Here is a 24,290-nt window from a genome sequence, read left to right as displayed (position 1 = left end):
TGTGTATGGTGTTAGAAAGTGTTCTAGTTTCATTCTTTTACAAGTGGTTGACCAGTTTTCCCAGCACCACGCATTGAAGAGACTATCTTTTCTCCATTGTATATTTTTGCCTCCTTCATCAAAGACAAGGTGTCCATAAGTGCGTGGATTTATATCTGGGCTTTCTATTTTGTTCCACTAATCTATATTTTTGCCTTTGTGCCAGTCCATACTCTCTTGATGACTGTAGCTTTTGGTATAGTCTGAAGTCAGGGAGGTTGACTGCTCCAGTTTCATTCTTCTTTCTCGAGATTGCTTTGGCTATTCAAGGTTTTTTGTGTTTCCATACATTGTGAGATTATTTGTTCTAGTTCTGTGAAAAATACCATTGGTAGTTTGATGAGGATTGCATTGAATCTATAGATTGCTTTGGGTAGTATACTCATTTTCACTATATTGATTCTTCCAATCCATGAACATGGTATGTTTTTCAATCTATTTGTGTAATCTTTGATTTCTTTCATCAGTGTTTTATAGTTTTCTATATACAGGTGTTTTGTTTCTGTAGGTAAATTTATTCCTAAGTCTTTTTTTCTTTTCAATGCAATGGTGAATGGGATTGTTTCTTCAATTTCTCTTTCTGATTTTTCATTGTTGGTGTATAGGAATGCAAGGGATTTCTGTGTATTAATTTTATATCCTTCAACATTACTATATTCATTGATTAGTTCTAGTAATTTTCTGGTGGCATCTTTAGGGTTTTCTATGTAGAGGATCATGTCATCTGCAAACAGTGAGAGTTTCACTTCTTTTCCAATCTGGATTCCTTTTATTTCTTTTTCTTCTGATTGCTGTGACTAGGCCTTCCAAAACTATGTCAAATAGAAGTGGTGAGAGTGGGCACCATTGTCTTGTTCCTGATTTTAGAGGAAATACTTTCAACTTTTCACCATTGAGGATAATGTTTGCTGTGGGTTTGTTGTATATGGCTTTTATTATATTGAGGCATGTTCCTTCTATACCTGCTTTCTGGAGAGTTTTCATCATAAATGGATACTGAATTTTGTCAAAGGCTTTTTCTCCATCTATTGACATAATCATATGGTTTTTATCTTTCAATTTGTTAATATGGTATAACACATTGATTGATTTGTGAATATTGAAGAATCCTGGCATCCCTGGAATAAAACCCACTTGGTCATGATGAAAAACACTCTAATTTTTAAAACAGAGAAAGAGAAACAGTTCTTAGAAATTACAGAATATACTTGACACCAGAACTAAGAAAATCATGAAGTGGTTGTTTAATTATGAAGCAGTAAGTGGTGAACACTAGAAACCAACATGCTCATTAAAAACAAGAAGAACAGTATACTAACGCATATATATGGAATTTAGAAAGATGGTAACAATAACCCTGTGTACGAGACAGCAAAAGAGACACTGATGTATAGAACAGTCTTATGGACTCTGTGGGAGAGGGAGAGGGTGGGAAGATTTGGGAGAATGGCATTGAAACATGTAAAATATCATGTATGAAACGAGCTGCCAGTCCAGGTTCAATGCATGATACTGGATGCTGGGGCTGGTGCACTGGGATGACCCAGAGGGATGGTATGGGGAGGGAGGAGGGAGGAGGGTTCAGGATGGGGAACACATGTATACCTGTGGCAGATTCATTTTGATATTTGGCAAAACTAATACAATTATGTAAACTTTAAAAATAAAATAAAATTTAAAAAATTTATATTAAAAAAAAAAAAGGAGAAGCAAATCAAGTGACTCGCTTGACTAGAATTTTTTGTAAAATAGTACCAGGAAAATGATGCAGGTGTCTCTTCAACTTCTCAAAACACTCAGGATAATGTTAGCATTTCCTGACATTGGCTACACATTAGAACCACCTGGAAAGGTTGATAATCTGATAACCAGGCTCCCATCAAAAATATGGGATCTAAATTCGGTTGATCTGAGGCAAAGTTGAGCAACAGTATGTTTTATAGCTCCCTCAGTTCAGTCGCTCAGTTGTGTCCGACTCTTTGTGACCAGACTCTTTGCAACATGAACTGCAGCATGCCAGGCTTCCCTGCCCATCAGCAACTCCTGGAGCTTGCTCAAACTCATGTTCATCAAGTCAGTGATGCCATCCATCCATCTCATCCTCTGTCATCCCCTTCTCCTCCTGCCTTCAAACTGCCCCAATCTTTAGAGTTCCCAGGGGATTTTAATGTGCTACCAGGCTTCAGCAATACGTGAACCATGAACTTCCAGATGTTCAAGCTGGTTTTAGAAAAGGCAGAGGAACCAGAGACCAAATTGCCAACATTCGCTGGATCATCGAAAAAGCAACAGAGTCTCAGAAAAATATCTATTTCTGTTTTATTGACTATGCCAAAGCCTTTGACTGTGTGGATCACAATAAACTGTGGAAAATTTTGAAAGAGATGGGAATACCGGACCACCTGACCTGCCTCTTGAGAAACCTATATGCAGGTCAGGAAGCAACAGTTAGAACTGGACATGGAGCAACAGACTGGTTCCAAATAGGAAAAGGAGCATGTCAAGGCTGTATATTGTCACCCTGCTCATTTAACTTATATGCAGAGTATATCATGAGAAATGCTGGGCTGGAGGAAGCACAAGCTGGAATCAAGACTGCCAGGAGAAATATCAGTAACCTCAGATATGCAAATGACACCACTCTTATGGCAGAAAGTAAAGAGGAACTAAAGAGCCTCTTGATGAAAGTGAAAGAAGAGAGTGAAAAAGTTGGCTTCAAAGCTCAACATTAAGAAAACTAAGATCATGGCATCCAGTCCCATCATTTCATGGCAAATAGATTGGGAAACAGTGGAAACAGTGGCTGACTTTATTTTGGGGGGCTCCAAAATCACTGCAGATGGTGATTGCAGCCATGAAATTAAAAGACGCTTACTCCTTGGAAAGAAAGTTATGACCAACCTAGACAGCATATTAAAAAGCAGAGACATTACTTTGTCAATAAAGGTCCACCTAGTCAAAGCTATGGTTTTTCCAGTAGTCATGTACGGATGTGAGAGTTGGACTATAAAGAAAGCTGAGCACAAAAGAACCAATGTTTTTGAATTGTGGTGTTGGAGAAGACTCTTGAGAGTCCCTTGGACTGCAAGGAGATCCAACCAGTCCATCCTAAAGGAAATCAGTCCTGGGTGTTCATTGGAAGAACTGATGTTGAAGCTGAAACTCCAATATTTTGGCCATCTTATGCGAAGAGCTGACTCATTTGAAAAGACCCTGATGTTGGGAAAGATTGAAGGCAGGAGGAAAAGGGGATGACAGAGGATGAGACAGTTGAATGGCATCACTGACTCAATGGACATGAGTTTGGGTAAACTCTGGGAGTTGGTGATGAACAGGGAGGCCCGGCGTGCTGCAGTTCATGTAGTCTCAAAGAGTCAGACATGACTGAGTGACTGAACTGAACTGAACCAGGGTTATGATGACACACGTAGGTTCAAGTGCATGAATACAGAAACAAAAATACTTGAAATGGAAGTGATTCACCTATCAGTCTCTCCCCCAGTGGCTCCGATGGTAAAGAATCTGCATGCAATGCAGGAGACCAGGGTTTGATCCCTGGGTTAGGAAGATTCCCTTGGAGAAGGAAATGGAAACCCACTCCAGTATTCTTGCCTGGAGAACCCCATGGACAGAGAAGCCTTGCAGGTTATAGTCAATGGAAATGCAAAGAGGTAAACACGACTGAGTGACTAACACTTTCACCTACCGGTGACTTGATGGGGTTTAATCAAAAATCATAAGCAGTGGACTAAATGGTCAGAAAACTAGTGTTACATAAAGCTAATCCTCTCTCAAGCTACAATAAAGAAATAAAAGCTCAAGGAAGACTATTCCATCCTGTCCTGTCTATATCTAACACCTAGCTCAAGGGTTCCCACATAGCAGATGCTGTTCAGACATAAGATGAATTAATAATGTTAGTATATTGCTTTATAATAATAAAAACATATTTTTACAGATTTATAACTCATAAATAATTTTCATATATATCATCTGACCTAAAAAGTAGTGGTTAGGAGGGTGATCAAGATGGCAGAGTAGGAGCTCATCTCTCCCCACAAACACATCAAATACACATCTACAAGTGGAACAATTCTCACAGAAAACCAACTGGAAACTAGCAAATCTACACAACCAAAGCTGCAAGAAAGATCTCCACGTAACTGGGTAGGACAGGAAGAAAAGGGGGCATTATGTATGACAAGACCCATGTCCTTGGGAGAGACATGTAAGAGAGAAGGTCCACACTGTCAGACTCTTGTCTGGGGAGTACCCCTGCCAGCTGAGATATCTGTTGGGACAGAGAGAGGGGCTGGAGAAGCCTAGACTTTATTTGAGTGCAGGCATGCTGACTTGCTAACAGTAAGGGTGAAAAGGAACTAGTTGCTGATGGCTGCTCCCCCACTGTTCTTCCCAAGCCTCTTACTTCCCAATCAGAAGCATGCACCAAGTAGGGCCACAAATACAAATATGCTAAGTGCAAATAGAACCTGGGAGAGAACACCAGTTACTTCTGTGGAGACAGTCTTGAGGGTCTGGGCTGTAGTCCTGGCTGAATCACGTAGCCCATTGTCAATGTACACATGGAAGGGGTGGCTTCTGTACCATCTGAGCCACCAGGGAAGCTCCTGAATACTCTATCCGGCAAGATTATCATTTAGAAGATAAAGAATTTCTCAGACAAGTAAAAACTATAAGAATTCAGTATTACTAAACCTACCCTAAAAGAAATATTGAAAGGTTTCTAAATAAGAGAGAAACAAGAATCTATAGGAAAGGGAAAATCACAATGGGATGCCAAATATATAAGAGGATTGCTGCTGTTGCTGCTAGGTCGCTTCAGTCGTGTCCGACTCTGTGCGACCCCAGAGACGGCAGCCCATCAGGCTCCCCCGTCCCTGGGATTCTCCAGGCAAGAACACTGGAGTGGGTTGCCATTTCCTTCTCCAATCATGAAAGTGAAAAGTGAAAGTGAAGTCGCTCAGTCGTGTCCAACTCTCAGCAACCCCATGGACTGCAGCCTGCCAGGCTCCTCCATCCATGGATTGTCCAGGCAAGAGTGGACATTGCCTTCTCCATAAGAGGATTGAAGATCACTTAAATAATCTATGTAATTCATAGATTAAAAAATATTCTTGTAAAAGCAATTATAACTACAATGAACAGCAAAAGAATAAGCATGAAGATGTAAAATATGAGATCAAAATTTTAAATGTGGGGGAAGGAACTATAAAAATGTAAATTTTTTACAACATATTTGACTTGTATGCCTATCACTTTAAAGCAAGTTGATATAGTTATGGGTCAACATATCAATATTTGAACCCCACAGTAATCACAAATTAAAAACATAGAATAGATTCATAAAAACCAAAAAAGGAACTCAAGCAAAATACAAAAGAAAACATCACACCACAAAAGGAAAAACAAAAAGAAGAAACAGAAAACAAGTACAAAAACAACTGGAAAACAAGGTTTAAGATGGCAACAAATACATACTACCAGTAATTTTACTTTCAAAGTCAATGGACTAAATGCTCCAAATAAAGAGTGGCAGGCTGCATAAAAAAACAAGAACCTAAAATACACTATCTATCAGAGACTCACTTCAGTGTGAAAAACACACACAGATAGAAAATGAGGAGATTGAAAAAGATATGCAAATAGAAATGATGAGAAAGTGGTAGTATCAATACTCATATCAGACAAAACAGACTTTAAAATAAAGACTATAACTATGGAGAACAGTGTGGAGATTCCTTAAAAAACTGGAAATAGACCTGCCTTATGATCCAGCAATCCCACTGCTGGGCATACACACTGAGGAAACCAGAAGGGAAAGAGACACGTGTACCCCAATGTTCATCACAGCACTGTTTATAATAGCCAGGACATGGAAGCAACCTAGATGTCCATCAGCAGATGAATGGATAAGAAAGCTATGGTACATATACACAATGGAGTATTACTCAGCCATTAAAAAGAATACATTTGAATCAGTTCTAATGAGGTGGATGAAACTGGAGCCTATTATACAGAGTGAAGTAAGCCAGAAAGAAAAACACCAATACAGTATACTAACGCATATATATGGAATTTAGAAAGATGGTAACAATAACCCTGTGTACGAGACAGCAAAAGAGACACTGATGTATAGAACAGTCTTATGGACTCTGTGAGAGAGGGAGAGGGTAGGAAGATTTGGGCGAATGGCATTGAAACATGTAAAATATCATGTATGAAACGAGTTTCCAGTCCAGGTTCGATGCACGATACTGGATGCTTGGGGCTAGTGCACTGGGACGACCCAGAGGGATGGAATGGGGAGGGAGGAGGGAGGAGGGTTCAGGATGGGGAACACATGTATACCTATGGAGGATTCATTTTGATATTTGGCAAAACTAATACAGGTATGTAAAGTTTAAAAATAAAATAAAATAAAAAAGAAAAAAAATAAATAAATAAAATAAAGGCTATAAAGAAAGACAAAGGGCACTGTATAATTATAAAGAAATCAATACTAGAAGAGGATTTACACTCATTAACATATATACACCCAATCTAGGATCACCTAAATATATAAAGCAAATACTATTAGGTTGGTACCAAAGTTAACTGAGCAGTTTTGGATCATGAATTTTAAATCATTATAACTAGGCTCAAACACATCTTTATTAAACAAAATAGGAACCTGTCTCAGTCAACACATTTTTGCCAATCAGAAATAAGTTTATTTATTCCTGTAGTATAGAAATCCATACTTTGGGATTCAGTAAGCTCTTGGAAAGCATTTTCTGCCTCCTGCTGGTTGTGGAAGCATTTTTCCTGCAAAAAGTTGTTGAGGTGCTTGAAGAAGTGATAGTCAGTTGGTGGGAGGTCAGATGAATATGGCAGATGAGGCAAAATTTTGTAGCCCAATTTGTTTAACTTTTGAAGTATCGATTATGTGTTGTAGTCAGGTGTTTTCATGGAGAAGAACTGGGCCCATTCTGTTGACCAATGTCAGCTGCAGGCACTGCAGCTTTTTAGTTCAGCTTACAATTTGCTGAGCATACTTCTCAGATGTAATGGTTTGGCTGGGACTCAGAAAGCCAGAGTGGTCAAACGGAGAGCAGACCACCAAACAATGACCATGACCTTTTTTTGATGCAAGTTTGACTTTGGGAAGTGCTTTGGAGCTTCTTCTCAGTCCAACCCACTGAGCTGGTCACTGCCAGTTTTTTTTTTTTTTATAAAATCCACTTTATGTTGCACATCACAGTCTGAGAAATGGTTTGCTGTTGTTATGCAGAATAAGAGAAAATGACACTTCAAAACGAGGCACCCACTTATCGAGCTTTTTCACCTTTCCAATTTGCTTCAAATGCCAAATGGCTATAGAATGGTCGACACTGAGTTCTTCTGCAACTTCCTGTGTAGCTGTTACAAGGATCAGCTTCGATGATTGCTGTCAATTGGTCATTGTCAACTTCTAATGGCTGGGCACTACACTCCTGATCTTAAAGGCTCTTGTCTCCTTTGCAAAACTTCTTGAACCACCACTGCATTGTATGTTTGTTAGCAGTTCCTCAGCCAAATGCACTATGGATTTTACAAGTTGCTTTATGACCCATTTTGAACTTGTTTAAAAAAATCACTCAAATTTGTTTTTTGTCTATAAGCATCATTTCTATAGTCTAAAATAAATATAAAATAAACAGCAAGCAGTAAATCATTAGCAAAAAAACACAAAGCAAGAAATGTGCAATAAAATGGTGTGTAACATAACCACATTTATTTCAGAACGTATTCCAATATCAAATGGCCAAGTTCAACAGTGTAAAAACCAGTTACTTTTGTGCCAACCTAATAACAGATGTAAAGTTACAAACTGACAGGAATACATAACAGTAAGAGACTTTAATACTCCACTGACATCAATGGACAATCCAGTAAGGTGACAGATGAACTAAAAGAAAAGAATTCACATCAAAAAAAATCTCTAGGGAAAAAAAGTAGAAATCAATCAGAGAAAGAAAAAATGGGAAAAGATCAAACACATGCAGACTAAACTACATGCTACTAAAAATCCAATGGGTCAACAATGAACTAAAAGTCAAAAATACCTTGAAACAAATGACAATGAAAACACAACCATATGAAATTTATGGGATACAGAAAAAGTAGTTCTGGGGGGGTGGGGGCAGGGAGTTCATAGTGATGTCATCTTCCCTCAAGAAACAAGAAAAATCTCAAATAAACAACCTAACCTAACACCTAAAAAAATTAGAAAAAGAAAAAACAAAACCCAAAGTCAGCAGATGGAGAAGGAAATGGCAACCCACTCCAGTGTTCTTGCCTGGAGAATCCCATGGATAGACAGGAGCCTGGTGGGCTACAGTCCACAGAGTCACAAAGAGTCGGACATGACTTAAGAGACTAAACAACAAAGTCAGCAGAAAAAAGGAAATAAGAAAGATTAGAGAAGATATAGATAAAACAGAGATCAAAAGAACAATAAAAAGATCAATAAAAACCAAGAGGTGGCCTTTTTGAAAAGATAAACAAAATTGACAAACCTCTAGCCAGGTTCACCAAGAACAGAGAGGAACCAAATCAACAAAACAAGAAATGAAAGAGGAGAAATAACACTGATACCACAGAAATACAAAAGATCATAACAGAATACTAGGAACAATATGCCAACAAATTCAACAACCAAGAAGGAATGAACAAGTTTCTAAAACATTACAGCCTGCCAAAACTGAATAAAAAAGATATAGATATTCTGAACAGACCACAATCACTAGAAGTGAAACACAATCAGTAATTAAAAAAAAAAACCTCCATATAAACAAAAACCCAGGACCTGACAGCTTTATTAGGAAATTCTACCAAACATACAATGAGGAACTTAAACTTATCCTTCTCAAACTCTTCCTAAAGACTGAAGAGAAGGGAACACTCCCAAATTCATTCTATGAAGGCCACCATCACCCTGATACCAAAACCAGACAAAGACACAACCAAAAAAAAAAGAAAATTACAATGCAACATCTTTGATAAATATAGATACAAAAGTCCTCAGCAAAATATTAGCAAATCAAACCCAACAATACATAAAAAAGATTATACACCGTGATCAGGTTAGATTCATCCTAGAGTGACAAGGATAGTTCAATATCTGCAAATAAATTAGTGTCATACACAACACTGACAAAAGGAAAGTAAAAAAATCGCATGATTATCTCAAAAGATGCAAAAAAAGCATTTGACAAACATCAGTATCCTTTCATGATAAAAAACTCGCACCAAAGTGTGTATGGAGGGAATGTATCTCAATATAATAAAATCTATTTATGACAAACCCATAGTCTACAATATACTCAACGATGAAAAGAATGTCTTTTCACTAAGTTCTGAATAAGAAAAGGATGTCCATTCTTACCATCTTTTTTTTCTTAGTCAGTACACATCCAGAATTTATTCTAATACATTGTGAAGAACTTGGGTCAAAGGAGAAAAACATACTACCATCTCATAAAATAATCACAAAAGATTTAATCCTGCTTATATTTAAAGAAACGTAATAATTCTACACAACAGTGCTCTGTGTACTTGCCTGACTCCAAAGACCAAGCTTTTACATTCTATCACCTTGCCTCTAGTAAGCAACGTAAAACCACTGCTGAAGGTGGTGACTACGACTATATGTTCTATGGTTCTTGCTCAAATGCTTAGTCATGTCTGACTCCTTGTGACCTATGGACTATAACTTGGCAGGCTCCTCTGTCCATGAGAGTCTCCCAGCAAGAAAACTAGAGTGGAGTGCCATTTCCTTCTCCAGGGGATCTCCCCAACCCAGGAATCGAACCTGTGTATCTTACATCTCCGGCACTGGTAGGTGAATTCTTTACCACTAGCGCCACCTGGGAAGCCCCAAAGGAGAAAAACATCTCATAAAATAATCATAAGATTTAATCCTGTTTATATTTGAAGAAATGTAATAATTCTACACAACAGTGCTATGTATACTTGGTTTTTCTTCAAGGAATGAAACCTAAAAATTGTGCTTCTTATGTATTTATTTATTATTTTATATAGGAGTATGGGCTTCCCTGGTGGCTCAGATGGTGTACAATCTGCCTGCAAGGTGGGAGACCTGGGTTCCATCCCTGGGTCAGGAAGACCCCCTGGAGAAGGGAATGGCAATGCACTCCAGTATTCTTGCCTGGAGAATCCCATGGACAGACGAGCCTGGTGGGCTACAGTTCATGGAGTCACAAAGAGTTGGATACGACAGAGCTACTAACACTTTCACATAGGAGTACAGTTCATTAACAATGTTGTTAGTTTCAGATATACAGTGAAGTGATTCAGTTATACATATATATGTAGCTATTCTTTTTCAAATTCTTTTCCCATTTAGGTTATTACATAGTATTGAGCAGAGTTCCCTGTGCTATTCAGTAGGTCCTCGTTGATTATCTATTTTAAATATAGCAGTGTATACACATCAGTCCCAAACTTTCAATCTATACCTACCCCCCTCACCCTTCCCCTCTGAATCCATAAGCTCATTCTCTGAGTTTGAGAGCCTGTTTCTGTTTTGTAAGTAGCTTATTTGAATCACTTTTTAGTTCTGCATATAAGTAATATCATATGATATTTGTGAGATTTATTAAAACAAAGAAATAATGCCATTTACAGCAAGCAGTATGGATGGATCTGGAGATTATCATACTAAGTGAAGTAAGTTACGCAGAAAAAGACAAATAGCTCACCATTTCTACTCAACATAGTTTTGGCAGTCCTAGTCACAGTAATCAGACAAGAAAAACAAATGAAACATATCCAAATTGGAATTACAGAGATGAAGTTATCATTTTGCATAGATGACATGATACTCTATATGGAAAACCCCACACATTCTACATAAAAACCATCAGAATAAATAAATTCAGTAAGATAGGCTACGAGATTAATATATATAAATCTGTTGTATTTCTTTACTCTAACAATGAAATATCAGAGGGAGAAAGTAAACAAACCCATTTAAAATCATATAAAAAAAAATCCTAGGAAAAAACCTAACTAAGGAGGTAAAAGACCTAAATGCTAAGAACTATAAAACACTGATAAAGGAAATTAAAGGTGATTCAAAGAAAGGGAAAGATATCTCATGCTCCTGAATTGGAAGAATTAATATTATTAAAATGGTGATATTTTCCAGGGCAATCTTCAAATTTGATGCAATCTCTATCAAATTATCAATGACTGTTTTTCATAGAACTAGAACAAATAATCCTAAAATTTATAAGGAACCACAAAAGAACTGCCAAAGCAATCCTGAGGATAAAGAAGAAAGCTGGAAGCACAACTCTCCCACACTTCAGATAATACTACAGAGCCACAGTAGAGCCCAGAAATAAAACCACACACCTACTGTCAATTAATCTTGACAAAGGAGGCAAGAACAGAACAAAAAAAGACAGACGTAGGAAAAAAACTTACATTTACCAGAGGGGAAAGGGTGTAAGGGAGAAATAAATTAGGAGTATGAGATGGAACAAACTACTATATATAAAATAGATAAGCAATAAAGACTTACTGTACAGCACAGGGAACTATATGCAATATCTTAAAATAACCTATAATGCAAAAATAATCTGAAATATATATATATAACTCAGTTTGCTGTACACCTGAAACTAATACTGTAAGTCAACTATACTTCAATTTAAAAAAATAGAGGTTAATACTATGCCCCATTGGTAAGCAGTCTCTGCAACAATGAATATCTCAAAGCAGACATTCCAGTACTGGATCATTCTAATAGATGTATCATCTGAACAACAACAACAACAAAAATAAACACACTGTATCTTATATATACTTTGTTAAACTTATCTCATTTCTTCTTCTTTCCTCTCCAGAATGAAAGAAAAAATAAAATGTTCCTTACAAGGCAAGTTTTCATCATGCAATAACACCCTAGGACTCAGTTCAGTTCAGTTCAGTCGCTCAGTCGTGTCCGATTCTTTGCGACCCCATGAATCATAGCACGCCAGGCCTCCCTGTCCATCACCAACTCCTGGAGTTCACCCAGACTCTCGTCCATTGAGCCAGTGATGCCATCCAGCCATCTCATTCTCTGTTGTCCCCTTCTCCTCCTGCCCCCAATCCCTCCCAGCATCAGAGTCTTTTCCAATGAGTCCACTCTTTGCATGAGGTGGCCAAAGTACTGGAGTTTCAGCTTTAGCATCATTCCTTCCAAAGAAATCCCAGGGCTGATCTCCTTCAGAATGGACTGGTTGGATCTCCTTGCAGTTCAAGGGACTCACAAGAGTCTTCTCCAACACCACAGTTCAAAAGCATCAATTCTTCGGTGCTCAGCCTTCTTCACAGTCCAACTCTCACATCCATACATGACCACTGGAAAAACCATAGCCTTGACTAGACGGACCTTTGTTGACAAAGTAATGTCTCTGCTTTTGAATATGCTATCTAGGTTGGTCATAACTTTCCTTCCAAGGAGTAAGCATCTTTTAATTTCATGGCTGCAGTCACCATCTGCAGTGATTTTGGAGCCCAAAAAATTAAAGTCTGACACTGTTTCCACTGTTTCCCATCTATTTCCCATGAAGTGATGGGACCAGATGCCATGATCTTCATTTTCTGAATGTTGAGCTTTAAGCCAACTTTTCACTCTCCACTTTCACTTTCATCAGGAGGCTTTTTAGTTCCTCTTCACTTTCTGCCGTAAGGATGGTGTCATCTGCATATCTGAGGTTATTGATATTTCTCCCAGCAATCTTGATTCTAGCTTGTGCTTCTTCCAGTCCAGTGTTTCTCATGATGTACTCTGCATATAAGTTAAATAAGCAGGATGACAATATACAGCATTGACATTCTCCTTTTCCTATACAGAACCAGTCTGTTGTTCCATGTCCAGTTCTAACTGTTGCTTCCTGACCTGCATACACATTTCTCAAGAGGCAGATCAGGTGGTCTGGTATTCCCATCTCTTTCAGAATTTTCCACAGTTTATTGTCATCCACACAGTCAAAGGCTTTGGCATAGTCAATAAAGCAGAAATAGATGTTTTTCTGGAACTGTCTTGCTTTTTCCATGATCCAGCGGATGTTGGCAATTTGATCTCTGGTTCCTCTGCCTTTTCTAAAACCAGCTTGAACGTCTGGAAGTTCACGGTTCACATATTGCTGAAGCCTGGCTTGGAGAATTTTGAGCGTTACTTTACTAGCATGTGAGATGAGTGCAATTGTGTGGTAGTTTGAGCATTCTTTGGCATTGCCTTTCTTTGGGATTGGAATGAAAACTGACCTTTTCCAGTCCTGTGGCCACTGCTGAGTTTTCCAAATTTTCTGGCATATTGAGTGCAGCACTCTCACAGCATCATCTTTCAGGATTTGAAATAGCTCAACTGGAATTCCATCACCTCCACTAGCTTTGTTCGTAGTGATGCTTTCTAAGGCCCACTTGACTTCACATTCCAGGATGTCTGGCTCTAGGTCAGTGATCACACCATCGTGATTATCTGGGTCATGAAGATCTTTTTTGTACAGTTCTTCTGTGTATTCTTGCCACCTCTTCTTAATATCTTCTGCTTATGTTAGGTCCATACCATTTCTGTCCTTTATCGAGCCCATCTTTGCATGAAATGTTCCCTTGGTATCTCTAATTTTCTTGAAGAGATCTCTAGTCTTTCCCGTTCTGTTGTTTTCCTCTATTTCTTTGCATTGATCGCTGAGGAAGGCTTTCTTATCTCTTCTTGCTATTCTTTGGAACTCTGCATTCAGATGCTTATATCTTTCCTTTTCTCCTTTGCTTTTTTTGCTTCTCTTCTTTTCACAGCTATTTGTAAGGCCTCCTCAGACAGCCATTTTGCTTTTTGCATTTCTTTTCCACAGGGATGGTCTTGATCCCTGTCTCCTGTACAATGTCATGAACCTCATTCCATAGTTCATCAGGCACTCTATCTATACAGGTATGACCTTAGGACTACGATAATCAAAAAGTATCCAATACATTTCCAAATTCTGCCTTCTCTCCTTAGGCTCCCAGTGCTACCAACACTTTACAAGTACTGACTTGACTTACCCTGTCTAACCTGCCATTTTCTATAGCAGCATGTTAAATACAGTAACCACCAGCCACATGTGACTATTTAAGCAAACTAAAAATCCAGTTCCTTAGTCACACTAGCCACATTCCAAGAATTTTACAGCCATGTGTAGCTAGTGGATAATGTACTGGATGGTGAAGATACAGGACCTTCATAAAAAGTTTTACTGGACAGCACCGTATCTAGAGTCTGGACAAAACTTTACTTGTTTACTAGACTTCAATTCTTAATACTGGCTTCATCACTAAGTACTTCTGTAGCTTAATGAACTTGTTTAAGAAAAAAAATTACAAGAACTTCTGGTTCTTGTTATTTCATATGTTAATAAAGCACTTGCTACTATATTATAAATCTTTAAAAATATATATTAGCAATTATATTTCAAATTAATTTGTTTTCTTTATAAAGCTATACATTTTGTTTTGCTCAGAAGGGGTCTTAGGCTTTATGAGACTGAACAGAGTCCACAGCACGAGAGAAGTTAAGAACCTTGAATTAGAGTAGGCCAAGGAAATATTTCTGGCTTTTTGGGCCATAAAGTCTCCATTATGACTTCTCAGCTCTGCCACTGCAGTGCAAAAGCAGCCACAGACAATACACAATTGAATGAGCATGGCTTTAATAAAACTTTATTCACAAAAGCAGATAGTGGGCCACACTTGGCAAACAGGTGGTAATTTGCCAACCCTTGAATGGAATTATCTTTCTAAGACACAAAAATGGTCATGTCATCTATTTGCATAAAGTTTTCAGTAGTTTCCTCAAAACCCTGGATTATCTGACATCAATCTGGATCTTACTTTCATCTTCTTTCTTAAACCTTAACCAAGCGTTTTCAGCCCAACAACTACTTTTCAGCTCTCTACACATTACTCTGGTTATCTTCCCTAGGTTTTTATATAATGCTGCATCCTGTACCTGAAACATCCTCATAGACAAATTCTTACCATCTTTCAGACACTGAAAGATGGCATGAATCACTCAGTAGAGCACAATGGTTAAAAATTCAGGCTCTGAGGCAGCCAGGGCCCAGAGTAGTTCAATATCCTTTTAGACTAACTCAGCTAATTAAAAGCAGAGTGAGGAGTGGAACTCAGCTCTCTATCATTAATTTTTTCAGCATTTATAGATCATTAACTATGCTCAGGTAAACATTATGCTGAACCTGAGATGTATAAGGCAAGATCCCTTCTCTAGCCCCAGTCAAACTGCTCAGCTAATGCCATATGGAACATAGTTCATCTCTGTTAAGCTCTGCCCAAATTCTTGACCCACAAAATTGTGGGACATAAGACAACTGCTATTATAAAATAAAATAAGTAAATAAATCCAAAACAAAACAAAACAAAAAAAGGATATAGGCTCTGCAGCAGGTTCCCTAGGTTGGAATCCCAATGCTGCCTCTTATAAGCCCATCTGACCTTGGGCATGTTATGTAATGAAAATGACAGCCAATTTTGGTCCCTTGACAAACATTAGTAATAACTTACTTGCCCCATACTTCACTAGAGTTTTATAAAAAACAAGAACCACTGGTATAGAAAAATACTAATATTAGAAACAAAATTCTTAACCAAAATTACAAAAATTACTGACCTACTGATGAAAACTCATCCTCCAGAGTCCTAGAGCTGTTGGGAGATGAACTCTGATCATCTTTACTTTCTGAAGAATGGTGTGCTCCATCCTCTTCATCGGCTGAAAGATCAACCATTCTGGATTCTAAAAGGACATTTTTTGAATATAACAAGAAAGATTCAGGATGTTGGAATCAATAACTGAAATTCTACACAACACATAGCATATGTAAAATACGGTGTTTTAATTTTACTCCACATATTTAAAGTAGATATGCAGACCTTTCTTTAACTTCCTTTCTGAAATCAACAGTCTAATAAATATGCAACAATATATCCTATTTGCATTATCTACTTAACTAGTGAAATAACATGAAATACACACTATTAAAGAATGCAACAAAAAGAGGGAAGGGAAAAAACAAAAAGAGAAAAAAGTAAATGACAAAAAAATGAAGGAATATTTAAAAGAGAAAAGACGAACAGTGGTAGTAAATAAGTAGATAAAGAAAAGAACACTTAATGTATACTTGCTATGTGCTAGGCATACTGAAGTCTGTTTTACAAAATATATTTCATTTAATTCTCACAATTCAATAAAGTAAATGTTATTACTGATGAGGACACTAGGGACTGGAAAGGCTAAATAACATGTCCAGTATCACAAAGTTACTAAATGGAGAAATCCAACTCTTGGATTTAGGCTGGTGGTAAGAAGTACTATAATGGGCACTGCAGTCTCAAACTAAATCATGGATCTATTTCCACTGTGTGATTCTGGAAAGGACACAGTCAATTAATCAATAAACAAAGATAGTATTAAAAGAGAAGACCCCATAGAAGTGTTATCAGGACTGAATGAGCAAAACGTTAAGGAATTCATGGTATTATTGACAAAAAAGGACTTGTTGGTTCACAATTATTTTGTAATATTTGTGAATAACCTTAAGATTTAAGATTGCATAAATAACTGCTACTACTACTGCCGCTAAGTCGCTTCAGTCGTGTCCGACTCTGTGCGACCCCAGAGATGGCAGCCCACCAGGCTCCCCCGTCCCTGGGATTCTCCACGCAAGAACACTGGAGTGGGTTGCCATTTCCTTCTCCAATGCATGAAAGTGAAAAGTGAAAGTGAAGTCACTCAGTTGTGTCCGACTCTTCGCGACCCCATGGACTGCAGCCTACCAGGCTCCTCTGTCCATGGGATTTTCCAGGCAAGAGTGCTGGAGTGGGGTGCCATTGCCTTCTCCAGCATAAATAACTACTCTATCTTAAATATGCTCCTTAAGGATTTCCCTGGCAGCCCAGTGGCTAAGACTGAGCCTTCCAATGAAGGGAGTGCAGGTTTGAACCCTGCTTAGGGAACGAAGATGCTATCAATCATGCATGGGTAAAAGATTCACTCAGAGTGCAAAATACACGGATGGGTTTTAATCTAATCCAGCATAACAAAATGATATGCTTTCAGCTTCCACGTATCACATAGAAATTGGCACTTGCCTTCTGCCTACACAAGGATTAAATCACAAACTGCTATAGTCACTGATCTTCAACACATCCTGAAAGGAGTTCAGGGTAGAGATCAGGAATGAGAAACTCTGTGCTTTGAAAAAACTGGCAGAACAGGCCTTCAGACAGGTATTTTCAGGGGATTTTATGAGCCCAGTTCTTGCATCCCCTCACATCTAGAAAAGTACTAAAATCATTAATGGTGACATTCGCTCCTCATGACTAGCAGCACGCTTCTGATAAAATGTGTTTTTGACTGCACAACTCCTCTTCACTAAAATCATATATAATACTGACCTGTTCCCTACATCTCTGGAGCAGTTTCTCAAAGCTATATGAAATGCTGTCTCTTGGGCTACAGTTCTCATTTTGCCCCAAACAAAACTTAACTCACAACTCTCACACTGTGTGTTTTTTTCAGTTGACATCCGTTGCAAACTAACCTTTGAAAACCTATTACGTTTTGAGCTTCATTGTAATACCAAAGTAGAATACTCTCAAAACTAAAAAGGCTTTAAATACTCTTAATCACCTATCTGTGGTTTTCTTCACACTTTCAAACAAAACAATATATTTCAACAGATTGAATGCAGAGACAGCTTTCAGAATTCAGCTGTCTTCTGATAAGCCAGACATTAAAGACATTTGCAAACTGAAAACAATGTCATTCTTACTATTTTTTGGAAAACAATTATTTTTCATAAAAATGTTTCTTACCCTTACATGTAATGAGTTAACTCTAAAAAAGAATTAAAATGTATCTTAATTTCTAATATGGTAAACCTTATAGGGGCTTCCTCTCTGGTGGCTCAGTGGTAAAGAATCCTCAGCCAAAGCAGGAGACTCAGGCTTGATCCCTGGGTCGGGAAGATGCCGTGGAGAAGGAAATGGCACTCCAGTATTCTTGCCTGGAGAATCCCATGGACAGAGAAGTCTGAAAGGCTATATAGTCCTTGGGATCACAAAAGAGTCAGACATGACTTAGCAACTGAACAACAATAAACATCATAGATACAATCCACAGAAACAAAGGTTCTTTGGGATCTTTAATTATTCTTAAAGACTATAAAGGGTAAACTTTAAGACCAAATAGGTAAGAACAAAAAGTTTGAGAACCAAAGTTTAACCAGATGACTTACATAAAGCACAAAAATATTAAAAAAAATCATGAAAACTTCAGACAAACAGGTGATTATGAACAATGACTAAGAAATCAACAAAATCACTTGGACTAAAAATACTGGGGTTAAAATATTCCTACCTCAAGACTATATAACCAAAAACTATATATATATATATATATATATATATATATATATATTTTACAGATACTTTATTGAAATCATATCATCTTGAAAATAATAATAAAAAAACCACGTTAACATATTAGCAACAAAGGTTTGTTTTCTACATGGTATTTCATCCTGTGACAAATCAGAGATGTTGAATTGTCATTCTACTGGTGACATTACCCACAGGTGAAAAACTGGATATTCTACTCATTAACAGGGCAGGGATTAACCTCAGGTCATTAAGCCTGGGTGTTATGTATTCTGGAGTGCCATGGATTGCAGACAAAGTAGGTAAAAAGCGGCATTTAACTGGAGAAGCTGATTGCTTCTAGAGACTTTACTACTAAGTTCACGATGGAATATTTTTAGAAGTTCCTTTTAGGCTGAAATATAATCTCAAATATTTTTATGTGTGTCTGAGTCAGAAGTTAATGTATTTATACTTCAAGACCCCACTTATACAAGTTCCTTCCAAGTCTGTTTCTGTGTTTTTATTTCTCTAACGATATAGTTTTATTTCTAACTATATTCTTATTAAACTCCAGTTCAAACTAGAATAAATCTCATGTAAACAACTTTATGCTGCTTGAATCCTATTTTCAAGAAGGCAAAGGTACTTCAAAACTGCTGCATTGCATTTAACACTTTATTGGTAGTCTACAGCGTCACCAATCAGTGAAAGTCGCCCAGTCGTGTCCCCCACTGTTTGCGACCCCATGACTATACAGTCCATGGAATTCTCCAGGCCAGAATACTGGAGTGAGTAGCCTTTCCCTTCTCCAATCTTCCCAAGCCAGGGATCTAACTCAGGTCTCCCGCATTGCGCACGGATTCTTTACCAGTTGAGCCACAAGGGAAGCGCAATCTATTGTTAGTGACACATACTGCTATGCTTATCTTTTCTTTAAATAACCAATTAAAAAAAAGTCCCAAAGTCTCTCACCTAAGTTTTCCCAGCGTACCGGTTTGGTTAAGTGTTTCCGAGAAAAAGAATTGGGGACAGAAAGCACTTCCGCCTACCTAAGAGTATTAGGAATTTTTAAACTCTTGGGTGACAATTTAGGTTCTCCGTAAGCATCAAGAGTAACACTTAAAGCCGTCACCGGTGAGAGTTCAATTGATGATGCAAACACAAGCCCAAACCGCGCAGGATTCTTTCTACGCCCCCAAGCGGCCCAATATGGACATGCAGGCAGCAGGCCAGTGTTCACAGGCACGCATCTCCGCGATTCAACGCTGCTGTAGTAGGCACCGCGTTACAGAAACCTTTAGACAGTCCCGCGGACTTGTACCTCACCCTGCCCACTCCCCGCTCCGGCCGCCCACTCTGCTGCCCAGCGTCACCTGGGACGTCCGAGGATTCGTCCAAGCGCGGAGCCGCTCTCGCGGCGTGCCGGGAACTAGCCCAGGCCCGGCCGCGGCGGCGGCCCCGGCCCCGGCGGAGCAGTTCAGCCACCTCCGCGTGGCCTCTTCCAGACGGCGGCCCTTCCACCGCTGGGTCCCGGGCCGCCTGCTCCCCCGTCGCCCCGGGTTCAGCAAATGTCTCCTGGGCGCCGTCGCTGTCACTAGAATCTGCTCGGCGCGGCCGGAACGTTCTTTTCGGCCTGTGAGCCATGGCCGAGGACCCAGCGCCCGGCGCAGCTTCCTCTTCCTGCCGGCTAACCCCGCCCCTCTAGGGCAAGTACCCAGGCAGGCGCTCCTGCCTTTCCACTGCTTGCTTGCATAGGGCCCGCCCAGCTTAGACGTCAGCTTCGCCCCTCGCAGGCGTGCTTTGCTTCTTTCAATCTGCTCGAGAGTTGGGGTTCCAGGAATGAGGTATGGGGATGTAGAGCGTTCTCTTTGCTTTGCAAGGTGAGCTTGAGCAGATGGTCGCTGAGAAATTCTCGCAGACTCTGCCATGGAGAGCAGCGCTCACAGGCTCCCTTGTACAAATGCTTTCGAAGAATCAGGCATTATGCCCACCTCCTGGACTAGGACTGGATCTGCTCTTCTACTTTCTAGGGAGAGTGAAATTCTCTCTCCAAACAAGAATTAAAACAAAGGAGAAATGAAGCATTTCTTGTATCAGTCAACAAGGATGTCACAGTAATCAGTGATTCCAGCTCTCCAGAGCAATTGGGAAGAAAATAATACCTGTGATCCGGCTTTAGCTGCTCTTCAGTGAGTACTCAACATTCAGAAAACTAAGATCATGGCATCTGGTCCCATCACTTGATGGCAAATAGATGGGGAAACAGTGACAGACTTTATTTTGGGGGGGGCTCCAAAATCACTGCAGATGGTAAGTGCAGCCATGAAATTAAAAGATGCTTGCTCCTTGGAAAAAAGCTATGACCAACCTAGACTGCATATTAAAAAGCAGAGACATTACTTTACCAACAAAGGTCCGTCTAGTTAAAGCTGTGGTTTTTCAAGTAGTCATATGTGGATGTAAGAGCTGGACTATAAAGAAAGCTGAGAGCCAAAGAATTGATGCTTTTGAACTGTGGTGTTGGAGAAGACTCTTGAGAGCTCCTTGGACTGCAAGGAGATCCAACCAGTTCATCCTAAAGGAGATCAATCCTGAATATTTATTGAAAGGACTAATGCTGAAGCTGAAACTCCAATACTTTGGCCACCTGATGTGAAGAACTGACTCATCTGAAAAGACCCTAATGCTGGGAAAGATTGAAGGCAGGAGGAGAAGGGGATGACAGAGGATGGGATGGTTGGATGGCATGACCAATTTGATGGACGAGTTTGAGCAAGCTCTGGTAGTTGGTGATGGACAGGGAAGCCTGGTGTGCTGCAGTCCATGGGGTTGCAAAGAGTTGGACATGACTGAGAGATTGAACTGAAACTGAAACTGAATCAGTGAGTACTGAGGAAAGCAAGGTACTAGCCCGAGATAGCTGAGATGCGTATGAAAGAAATTATTTCAGTGAGCCCAAACTCTTACATTTTCCCATACATAGAAAAACACTAAATTCCTTAACTTGAGATATCTGGTTTTCTCTAATTCACAAAAATACTTTTGAGGTTAAGACTACCTGCACTTTGTTGCATTCAGTTCAGTTCAGTTGCTCAGCCGTGTCCAACTCCTTGTGACCCCATGGACCGCAGCATGCCAGGCTTCCCTGTTCATCACCATCTCCCTCAGCTTGTTCAAACTCATGTCCATCAAGTCAGTGATGCCATCCAACCATCTCATCCTCTGACATCACTTTCTCCTCATGCCTTCAATCTTTCCCAGCATTAGGGTATTTTCTAATAGGTCAGCTCTTCACATCAGGCGGCCAAAGCATTGGAACTTCAAGCATCAGTCCTTTCAGTGAATATTCAGGACTGATTTCCTTGAGGATTGACTGGTTTGGTCTCCCTGCAGTCCAAGGGACTCTCAAGAGTCTTCTCCAACACCACAGTTCAAAAGCATCAATTCTTCAGCACTCAGCTTTCTTTATGGTCCAACTCTCACATCCATACATGACTACTGGAAAAACCACAGCTTTGACTAGACAGACCTTTGTTGACAAAGTAATGTCTGTTTTTAATATGCTGTCTAGGTTTGTCATAGCTTTTCTTCCAAGGAGCAAGTGTCTTTTAATTTCATGGCTGCATTCACCATCTGCAGTGATTTTAGAGCCCAAGAAAATAAAGCCTGTCACTGTTTCCATTGTTTCCCCATCTATTTGCCATGAAATGATGGGACCAGATGCCATGATCTTCATTTTTTGAATGTTGAGTTTGTCAGCCTTTTCACTGTCCTCTTTCACTTTTGTCAAGAGGCTCTTTAGTTCCTCTTTGCTTTCTGCCATAAGGGTGGTGTCATCTGCATATCTGAGGTTATTGATATTTCTCCTGGCAATCTTGATTCCAGCTTGTGCTTCATCCAGCCCAGCATTTCGCATGATGTACTCTGAGTACAAGTTAAGTAAACAGGGTGACAGTATATAGCTTTGATGTACTCCTTTCCCGATTTGGAACCAGTCCATTGTTGCATGTCAGTTTCTAACAGTTGCTTTTTGACCTGCATACAGATTTCTCAGGAGGCAGGTAAAGTGGTCTAGTATTCCCTTCTCTTTAAGAATTTTTCCACAGTTTGTGTGATCCACACAAAGGCTTTAGCGTAGTCAATGAAGCACAGGTAGATGTTTTTCTGAAATTCCCTTGCTTTTTCTATGATCCAATGGATGTTGGCAATTTGATCTCTGGTTCCTCTGCCTTTTCTAAATCCAGTTTGAAATCCAGCTTGAACATCTGGAAGTTCTCAGTTCACATACTGTTGATGCCTAGGCTAGGAGAATTTTAAGCATTACTTTGCTAGTGTGTGAGATGAGTGCAATTGTGTGGTAGTTTGAACATTCTTTGGCATTGCTTTTCTGTGGAATTGGAATGAAAATGAAAACTGACCTTTTCCAGTCCGGTGACCACCGCTGAATTTTCCAAATTTTCTGGCATATTGATTGAAGCACTTTCACAGCATCCTCTTTTAGGATTTGAAATAGCTCAGCTGGAATTCCATCATCTGCACTAGTTTTGTTGATAGTGCTGCTTCCTAAGGCCCACTTGACTTCACATTTCAGGATATCTGACTAGGTGAGTGATCACATCATTGTGGTTATCTGGGTCATTAAGATCTTTTCCATATAGTTCTGTATATTCTTGCCTCCTCTTCTTAATATCTTATGCTTCTGTTAGGTCCATACTGTTTCTCTCCTTTATTGTGCCCATCTTTGTGTGAAATGTTCCCTTGGTATCTCTAATTTTCTTGAAGAGATCTCAAATGTTTCCCATTCTACTGTTTTTCTCTGATCATTTTTCTCTGATCAGTCATTCCTCATTGATTACTGAGGATCAATTCAAATCTGACTCCTTCCCCCACCTCCTTGGAGCAGTTCTTTTAGGGCTACTTGAGAAGCTGTCTCTTGGGCTTGAAGTCCTAAAAATTCCCACCAAATAAAACATAGCTCTCAACCTCTAGGTTGTGAATTGACACAAACAGACCAGAAAAAAAAAAGAACACAGCAACAACAACCCAGGTATGGGTGTATCTGAGATTGTCTTTGAAAGCTAAGCAGTAAAATCTTCACAGCAAAATCTGCACATAAATGATAGGTGCACAGATAAAAATCAAATGGTTGCTTCCAGGCATCAAAGCTTCAGTCAAGCCTGGTTAAATACTTTGGTCCAGAAGAAAACAATATGTATCAGAAAAAATGGTTGTTGTTTAAAAAGAAGTGCAGAGATAAGGACAACCCCACAGAATTACCTATAGAAATAGATAAAGAGCAACGAGGGAACAAAAAGCCTTTCCAGGTACCCATAATCATTGCTACCTTGTATCATTTGCTCTGTCTCATGAACACTAGGAAATTTTTTCCCCAAGAGAGCATGAATAATGCCATACATCTTATTTGCCCCCACCATACCAACTCTTTGCGACCCCATGAACTATATGGTCCATGGAATTCTCCAGGCCAGAATACTGGAGTGAGTAGTCTATCCCTTCTCCAGGGGATCTTCCCAACCCAGGAGTCAAACCGGGGTCTCCTGCATTGCAGGTGGATTCTTTACCAGCTGAGCTACCAGGGAAGCCCCCATTCACAATACTGTCTTATTGTTTTTTCTCATTTTCAAATTTTAACAGCTTTATTGAGGTAGAATTGACATACAATAAATTTCACATTTGTCAAATGTACACTTTGATGTTTTGCTATGAAATTGTCACCAACATCAAGAGACTGAACATCTTCAGTGCCCTCTGTTATC

General features: G+C 39.3%; 1 protein-coding gene across 13 annotated transcripts in view; it reads right to left on the bottom strand.

The window, feature by feature from the left end:
• Positions 1-20,224, bottom strand: part of GCFC2 (GC-rich sequence DNA-binding factor 2) — an 88,768-nt gene extending 68,544 nt beyond the window's left edge. For 3 of the 13 annotated variants that reach the window (XM_044925938.2, XM_044925942.2, XR_006543375.2), the window contains exons 1-2: positions 19,887-20,222; positions 15,761-15,886 (exon numbers count right to left, since the gene is read on the bottom strand). In XM_044925938.2, the coding sequence (XP_044781873.2) occupies positions 15,761-15,886; positions 19,887-20,157 (397 nt within the window). In that variant the 5' untranslated portion in view covers positions 20,158-20,222. Of the gene's footprint in view, positions 1-15,760; positions 15,887-19,886 lie in introns of all 13 variants that reach the window. The other 10 variants (XM_044925944.2, XR_006543378.2, XR_006543377.2 and 7 more) reach the window with 5 other exon arrangements.
• Positions 20,225-24,290: the final 4,066 nt, after the last annotated feature.

The sequence above is a fragment of the Bubalus bubalis genome, chromosome 12 (assembly GCF_019923935.1).
Source record: "Bubalus bubalis isolate 160015118507 breed Murrah chromosome 12, NDDB_SH_1, whole genome shotgun sequence".
Taxonomy (NCBI): domain Eukaryota; kingdom Metazoa; phylum Chordata; class Mammalia; order Artiodactyla; family Bovidae; genus Bubalus; species Bubalus bubalis.
The sequence above is the reverse complement of the archived record's forward strand: the minus strand, read 5'-3'. Positions and strand labels throughout refer to the sequence as shown.